The sequence below is a fragment of the Channa argus genome, chromosome 17 (assembly GCF_033026475.1).
Source record: "Channa argus isolate prfri chromosome 17, Channa argus male v1.0, whole genome shotgun sequence".
Classification (NCBI taxonomy): Eukaryota; Metazoa; Chordata; class Actinopteri; order Anabantiformes; family Channidae; genus Channa; species Channa argus.
The window spans coordinates 8,161,645-8,170,014 of NC_090213.1; the positions used below are offsets into that span (position 1 = coordinate 8,161,645).

At 40.8% G+C, this 8,370-nt stretch overlaps 1 protein-coding gene across 1 annotated transcript; it reads left to right on the forward strand.

The window, feature by feature from the left end:
* Positions 1 to 107: 107 nt before the first annotated feature.
* On the forward strand, positions 108 to 8,370 carry ints7 (integrator complex subunit 7). The gene is made up of 20 exons (XM_067481430.1): positions 108 to 436; positions 578 to 707; positions 1,099 to 1,245; positions 1,394 to 1,531; positions 1,622 to 1,668; positions 2,156 to 2,355; positions 2,458 to 2,580; positions 2,665 to 2,782; positions 2,888 to 3,022; positions 3,149 to 3,246; positions 3,644 to 3,883; positions 4,016 to 4,153; positions 4,446 to 4,652; positions 4,905 to 5,099; positions 5,415 to 5,518; positions 5,640 to 5,708; positions 6,075 to 6,207; positions 6,402 to 6,500; positions 7,461 to 7,646; positions 7,813 to 8,370. Exons 1-20 carry the CDS (start codon positions 343 to 345, stop codon positions 8,092 to 8,094), a joined length of 2,883 nt encoding a protein of 960 aa, XP_067337531.1. The 5' UTR covers positions 108 to 342; the 3' UTR covers positions 8,095 to 8,370.

The window sequence follows — 8,370 nt, forward strand, 5'->3', positions numbered from 1 at the left end:
ATCCGCCTCCTTCGCGCAGCCGCTTTACATTCAACATTATTACATATTCCCACAGCTGTATTTGTATAGGAAGCTTTAGAGATTGTTAAGGGTACCGGCATTAGGAATTATGAATTGAAACATATACACAATATGCTATCAAAAAAGCAAAGAAGCTCTGAAGATGTTCTTTCCTTTACATACTGTAATAGCAGATGCTTTATTTTGAAAAACAAACGCGTAGCCCGGAAGTATTAGTTTTGTATGGACGGGTTTGAGTGTGTTGTCGCCTATACATTGAGATACCAAAAAGCTAATAGATGATGTAAATCACTTTGTTTCAGTTGAAAAAACGAAATAATCATGTCTCTTTCGACTGCGCGCACATTCTTATCAGAAGCTTGCTATGGGGAACAAGAACTCGACGCCAATTCCGCTCTAATGGAGTTAGACAAAGGTGTGTTAGCTTGCCCGCTAACGGCTTAGCATACGGTTCTCTGCGATTGTAGTCTGAGCTTGTGAACGTGTATTGTCTGATTTGGTGATCCGATGACATGTCCCGAACTCGTTGTGACAAGTGAAATGTCCTAATTTCCAGGGTTGCGGTCGGGGAAGCTGGGTGAGCAGTGTGAGGCTGTGGTGCTCTTTCCCAAACTTTTCCAGAAGTACCCTTTCCCCATCCTCATCAACTCTGCATTTCTCAAATTAGCAGACATCTTCAGACTTGGGTATGGATGCATGCTTTATAATTTTATGCTGATTATAAATGTCATAACTATTGTTTCTATGTTGTTTGTTTGTTACACCGACTACAACAGGACAAAATAAGGACTAAATATTGACTGTTTAAAGGCTGCAGTTTTAGAAAATGGGGAAAATGCCCCTTACATTTTTCAAAAGTCATGTAGAACTTTCTTTAGATGACTTGTTTTTTCCAAGGAGCAATCCATAACACAACTGTGTTCCCCGTGTACAACTGTGTTCATTTCCGATAAAAGCAATCCCATTACTTAACTAAATATGCATCAGTAACATAGATATGACATACGTTCAGTGAAACTTGTTTTACTGTGGCAAAAGAACATTTTGGTCATGGAAACCCGTCTTATCTCTTTTCAGGAACAACTTTCTACGCCTTTGTGTGCTGAAAGTAACTCAACAGAGTGAGAAACACCTGGAGAAGATTCTCAATGTGGATGAATTTGTTAAAAGGGTGTTTTCTGTCATTCATAGCAATGATCCTGTGGCCAGAGCCATCACACTGAGGTAATAATGTGTAATGAAAATGGAACAAATTCATAAATTTGTTTGGGCTGTCATAATACTGTACTACTGGATAGGTCGGTAATTAATGAGCTACATGCTAATTATGTGTCTTACAACAAATAATTCAGCTTCTGTCCTCTCTGTTCAGGATGCTGGGTAGTCTGGCCTCCATCATCCCCGAGAGGAAGAATGCCCACCACAGTATTCGCCAAAGTCTGGACTCTCATGACAATGTAGAAGTGGAAGCTGCCATATTTGCTGCTGCAAGCTTTTCTGCACAGTCAAAGTGAGAATTTGTTGCTTAAACAAAAATTGTAATGCAGTATGTGGGATCGGTTGCAACATTTGGAGTTTTTATGTTGTTTCTAATTTTCAGAGATTTTGCAGCAGGGATTTGCAACAAAGTCAGCGAGATGATTCAAGGTAAAATCTTTGCTTTGCATAGAAAGCAGTTTCTGTACAAAATAATGCAAGTTTAGCTCCTTAAATGTTAGTGATTAGCATTAATCAATAGCATTGAAGTAAATAAGCTTGCAATACTGTATTATTTATTACAGCAATTATTGTAAATTAAAATACGAATTTGTGTTTCAGATGGGTGATTAAAATAACATGGTGTAAAAATAATATTTTTTTTAAATACAAATGAGCATTATATTTCACCAAAATAAGTACAACCCATTTCAAACTAATAACCATTGAATTGCCATGTGAGGGAATAATATCTGGATATTTGAAGTCAGCACTAAGTGGTACACTGTAAAAATGTAAGGCATTTTACAAAATATGGAAATCACTTAAATTGCTCATCAGTAGCCAAGTAAAGCTTTGTTTTCAAAAAGTGGGTGTTGTTATGTTAATTTTGCCTTTTACACAAAATGATATTATTGCTCTGTAAATCGAACCTCAGGTTTGGACACTCCTGTGGATCTGAAACTGAAGCTGATTCCTATGCTGCAGCACATGCATCATGATGCGAGCTTAGCTTCCAGCAGCCGGGAGCTTCTACAGCAATTGGTCAACTCTTACCCCTCCACCCCCATGGTCATCGTCACCCTGCACACCTTTACCCAGCTGGCTGCCTCTTCCCTCATTGATATCCCCAAGCAGGTAGCGACCACGACAGAGTTACAGCTTATTGTGGTTATTGTACCTTTTGTAGCATGTAAACAAAAATGATGATAACTTTTTTGGTATTCCTTATTCAAACAGTTGCAGCTTCTCCTACAGTATCTCAAAGATGATCCAAGAAAAGCTGTGAAGAGACTTGCAATTAATGACCTCAAGCTCTTGGCTTATAAGGCTCCTCATCTTTGGATCAGAGAAAACACTCAGGTGGAGTTTATTAAAGTTCGCTGCAGGATTTTCTTCATGATGGTTGTAAACCTTTAGTTAATATTGATGTGTTTATACCTGCAGACCCTGTGTGAGTGTGCCCTGACTAGCCCTTACAACAGTTTGAAGCTGGGCATGTTGGCTGTACTTTCCACCCTTTCTGGAACAATCGCAATCAAACAGTATTTTAGTAACCCAACAGGTAGTAACTTTAGGCTTCAGTTTCAAGTTGCCAGTTGTGTTATTTATATTGTAAGAATGGGAAACACGCTGAACTGATCTGTATTCTGTAAATCATTTCTCTCAGGTGGATCTTCTGTTCCCCCACGGCTCACTGACCTGGTTAAACTGGCACAAGAATGCTGTTACCACAGCAACCTGGCAGTGGCTGCTCATGGGGTTATAGTGCTTTCCAACATTGCCATTTCCTGTTCAGAAAAAGGTTAGGTGCTGTTAGTAATGCACCATTTTAGGGATTCCTCATATGCAAATTGCTTATTGGTTACATCCCACTATTGTTTGCTGTTGTTGCAAAGCTAAGGGCTGTTGTGTGAATTTCTTTTCCCAGATATTGTACAGTTGGAGCAGGACACTGTTATAGGCGTGGAGTCCCTTCTGATGCTTTGCAGTCAGGACAGCAGCCCCAGTGCCCAGGCTACACTCAAGGTAAGACATCATAACCAAAAGGTGAAAACATCAGGACAATACTCAATACTTTTGTTACCAATCGCTGCATGTTGATTTAGCACAGTTTTTATGCCCGATGCCCTTCCTGGTGGATGCCTTCCCATTTTCTACCGGGCTGTGGACTGGCACTGTGTTCCTGGGAATTGGGATGGGCTGTTGGGGGTTCAGTGTTTTGCCCAGGGACACTTCGACATGTGGGGCGTGAGTGGGGCGTGAACCTCCGACCCTATGATCAGTGGGCGGCCACTCAACCAACTGAGCTACTGACCCAAAAACATCTCCTTTTGCAGCCATCCACCCCCTGGGTGTAATAATGATTTCTATGAGTGTTATAACACAGTAATAACTTTCTTACTTCCTTTTTATTCAACCCTAGACAGTCCTCACCTCATTGGTTAGGCTGCTTAAAAGTCGACCCCATCTCAGTCAGTCAGTTGTGGAGTTCCTGCTTGGCCAGCTCCATTTATCCTGCGACCCCTCTCGTGTTCTAATGTGCCACGCTCTTGCATCCATCACCACCCGCCTGCCAGTACTGGGTGATGGTATGCTGGGAGATCTGATGGACCTCTACAGAGTGGTCACTAGCTCCTCTACTGACAAGCAGCAAGAGCTTCTGGTAAGCAATTGTGCATGAATCAGAACAGCTCTGACTGCTCACAGCCGACATTGCACTCACTCATATTATTGCCTTTTTATCTGTGATTTTTGGATTGTAACACCTGTCTCTCCCACGGGTGGGATGATGTAGGTTTCCCTGGCAACAGTGATTTTTGTTGCTAGCCAGTCGTCTCTGTCAGCTGAAGTGAAGACTGTAATCAAACAGCAGCTGGAGAATGGTGCTAATGGCTGGACAGTCTACCGCATCGCACGCCAAGCTTCACGCATGGTATTAGCAACTACTTGTTCGTGACCCACACTACCAAACATCAATCTGTACAATTTATCAATTTATCATAGGATCAAAATAAATTTATGTTATGTCTTTGATCTCTGACCTAAACTAGCTAAACTAGTTTGGTTTGAACCACAAAAATGAAAACCTAGATCTGTGCTTTAGGACTGTTTAGCCATCAAGAGTGTTAGAACGGGTATAGGTTCACCTAGGCACAAGCATCTATTCATTAGAGTGGAAACATTGTTATTAATCATTGTCACTAATAATTACTATTAATCTGTAGGGATGCCATGAGTTCTCCAGCGAGCTGTACCAAAGCCTGCGGACCCGTGTGGCATCAGAGCACTTTTACTCCTGGTTGAACAGCCTGAAGGAGTTTTCCCAGGCAGAGCAGTGCCTGAATCACGTGGAGGATAAAGACTACAGTGGAGCCATGAGCGCCATTGCAGAGGGACTGCGCTCCTACCAAAAGGGCATCGCCTCTCTCACAGTCAGTTAACTGCCAGGCGTCTGCTTGTCAAAAAACATTAACACAGCTCCTCTTACACTAGTGACAGGATGCATAAAGCTGCTGATTGAGAGAGAATTCCTACTGAAGCTAATTTCACAGAATTAGAGATTGCTAATTAATCATCTTATTTAATATGACTGACTGTATCTTGTTAGGTCAACCCAACAATACTTCAGTTTTAATTTAGTTGTGATTTTTAAGCTCATTTATCTGATTAACCCTTCCCTCCAGGCTGCTAGCACTCCTCAGAGCCCGCTTACATTCCAGTGTGAATTCATTAAGCTGCGGATCGACACACTGCAAGCTCTGTCACAGCTTATTTGCACCTGCAACAGCCTGAAAACCAGCCCTCCTCCTGCCATCGCCACCAGTATCGCCCTCACCTCGGGCAATGAGTTGCAGCGTTGTGGCCGCATTTCCATGCAGGTAAAATGCTAAACTTCTGTGTATACAGGACAGCCAGGCTGCAGACTAACAGTATTAGTGCCCTAAGACAAATACTTACCGGGGCCTAAGTGAACATTGGGGCATTAAATTGTAAACTGATTTTGGCTGCAAGGTGGATTGTTTCAAATGCCCTGAAGGAAATTGTAAATGCATGGTAAAATCCCCAGGTGTAGCGCAAAATCCGGCAGCTAGCGGCACCGGGTAAAACTTTAACTGTCCCAGTTTTGTTTATCTAAAAAGAATAATTGTCCTCACACTGTCGTAACTGCTGCTCTAATTGTTTTTTTTTTCCAGATGAAGGTTTGCATGGATGAGTTTCGACGTCTTGCTGCTCGCTACGCTGATTTACACCAGTCTTCGTTTGATGCTGACTATGCCACTCTTCGCAACGTTGAGCTGTATCCTTTAACATGCCCTAGAGACATTATTCTAATAGTATTCATGAGACAACTGAGATTTCTCTGCTTCAGGTCCTTCTGTCTTTAAAGTTGGTCATTCTTCCTTTAACTGTCTGTCCAGACAACAGCAAAGCTGTTTGCTTGTCTCCTACGTAATTGAGGCACTGATACTGGATCCACAGGCAGCCAGGTGAGAGAATGGATTTGATCTGGTGTTTTTTGTTGTTGCTGTTTTGCTTTTGTTTGTTTTTTGGAGATGTGGTAATGTAATCTATTTTAGGATTAACTGTATTCTATTTTATGTTTCTGAACATATGAGAAAATGTTATACAGTAAAACAGCTTCATTCTTTCATTGGGGCAAATTGAAGATGTGTACTAGGTGTTTTTCAAGAAACGTGTCACTATAATAGGAATAATTGTAACTTATATAACTTATATTTTCACAGTTCTTTGTATGTGAGGTTTTTATTGTTTTTATTTAAGTGTTTTGCCACAACACACATCCCATGACTACATTTGACTGAAACATATTGTCCTCATATTCCGTGATCTAGTTTTCAGGAGTATGGCACACTGGGTTCACTGCAAACAGAAAGTGAATATGAGCGACGGATGGTGTCAGTCTTCAGCCGCGTACTAGAGGAAGTAGAGGGCCTCACCAAGAAACACCCTCCTGTTTCCCATCTGGTAAATCTGGTGATCATCAAGTTTGCATATGTTTACAGTTGAGCTTTACAAAACACAATGGTTATAAAAATTCTATTTTATGTATTGTTATATAAACACTGCACAATATTTGCTAAGTTAAGCTTGTTCTGCTGATATCATTCGTGGCCACTTCTGTGAATCTGTTGTTTTTTTTGCTTTGTTTTATTTTCCAGCACACAAGTTGTCTTTGTGATGCTGTCATAGCTTTGCTCAAAGTCCCACTGTCTTACCAGAGGTACTTCTTCCAAAAGCTTCAGTCAACAAGCATAAAGGTAATTCATTATGGAACTACTGCTGTCCAAAAACCAAAGTATTACAACAACATGCTGTGAATTTATGGGTGTGTGACTGTTTCTTGGCTACATATACTGGTTTCCACACTCAGTGAACTGACAGTGGTGGAAATCTTTTCATCTCTCAGCAAGAAAGTGAAAATGGACATTTTCTAAAATGTCCAACTATTCCTTTTAATGCACTAGCTCACTACAGGGACAAGATTTTCAGTGACATAAGTGCCACAGTGCACTGTTTTGCAAGCTCACATTAACTAATAACAAAAGCTCACATACAGTTCAAAAATAATGATGGACAAAACATATTATTTATACATTCTGTTATCAGTTTAACATGGCAGACAGTGCAGCACGTACAACTGTAAATAGTATTAATTAGTTCTCATAATACAACCCCAATTCAAAAAGTTAGGGGCAATGTGTAAATGTTAATAAAAAAATAAATAAAAGGAGCATCAGAGAGGCAGAGGCTCTCGAATCTAGAGATGGGCAGAGGTTTACCAATCTGAGACTAACCATCTAAAAATTGTGGAACAATTTCAGAAAAACATAAAATTGTGAAGACTTTGAAGATCCCACAGTCTATAATATCATCAAAAGAGTCAGAGAATCAGGAGGAATCTCTGTGAGCAAGGGACAAAGCCGAAGGTCAAAACTGGATGCGTGTGATCATCCATGCGTGTGGCCCTCAGGCAGCACTGCATTAAAAACAGGCGTGATTCTGTACTGGACATCATTGCAAGGGCTCAGGAACACTTGCAGAAATCACAGTTTTCACTGTCTGTGAACATTGTTTCACTGTGCAATCCACAAAGGAGCTGTATCATACAAAGACAAAGCCATATGTGAACACATTTCATTCCGTTTTTCATTTACATTTGACGCATCTTTCCAACTGTGTTTGGATTGGGGTTATAGTTTGTGTTTTATTTCTGCCAGCTGGCCCTCTCTCCATCCCCTCGAACACCAAGTGAGCCGATCCCAGTGCAGAACACTCAACAGCTGACTTTAAAGGTGGAGGGGGTGGTGCAGCATGGCTCAACACCAGGACTCTTCAGGAAGATCCAGTCTGTCTGTCTTAATGTCACTTCAGTTCTCCAGAGCAAGACTGTGCCTGACTACAAGGTATAAGCCATCATCTTTTTCTTATTATGTTCAGATGGTTTGCATACATATATTTAGAAATTATTCTTTGTTTCATTTACTAAAGCTAAAATTTAAAAGTCATAATCTACTGTATATAAGCCCGTTGACCACAGCTACATATCATTTTGTTTTTTCAACCATTCAGATTCCTCTAGATTCTAAAACGAATGAGATTGAGCAGCGAGTAGAACCCCACAACGACTACTTTAGCAACCAGTTCTTGCTGAATTTCTCTATCCTGGGTACTCACACTGTCACAGTGGAAGCCTCTGTCGTGGATGAGAGTGGCATAGAGTGGAAAACTGGACCCAAGATGACAGTGTCAGTGAAATCCCTGGAGGATCCATACTCCCAACAGCTCCGCCAGCAGCTGCAGCAGGGTGGAGCCCAGCCTGCCCTGCAGAGGGGCGCTTACAACCGCTTCTAATACATGTGCCCTTGATTATTTCTTCACTATCAAAAACACTTTTGTGAACATGTACATCTTATTAACATTGATTGAAAAGATTGACGTTGCGAAGATCAATTGTTGTTTAGATGCTGAACCTCGTGTAATCTTTGCAAAACATCACAGAAAGTATAAAGGACAAGCATTGATTTCATTATTTTTGTGTTTCTAAATTGATACATAAATATTGGCCAGTAGTTGTTTACCAGAGACTGTAACATCGCTTTAAATTAAATGTGAATGTTGTTATTTTAA

What these genes read in the sequence shown, in the direction of transcription:
- ints7 (XM_067481430.1), top strand. Translation starts at nt 343, where the DNA reads ATGTCTCTTTCGACTGCGCGCACATTCTTATCAGAAGCTTGCTATGGG. An exon ending in CACGCCAAGCTTCACGCATG is followed by an intron (nt 4,154 to 4,445) that starts GTATTAGCAACT and finishes ATTAATCTGTAG; the next exon opens with GGATGCCATGAGTTCTCCAG. An exon ending in ACTCTTCGCAACGTTGAGCT is followed by an intron (nt 5,519 to 5,639) that starts GTATCCTTTAAC and finishes CTGTCTGTCCAG; the next exon opens with ACAACAGCAAAGCTGTTTGC.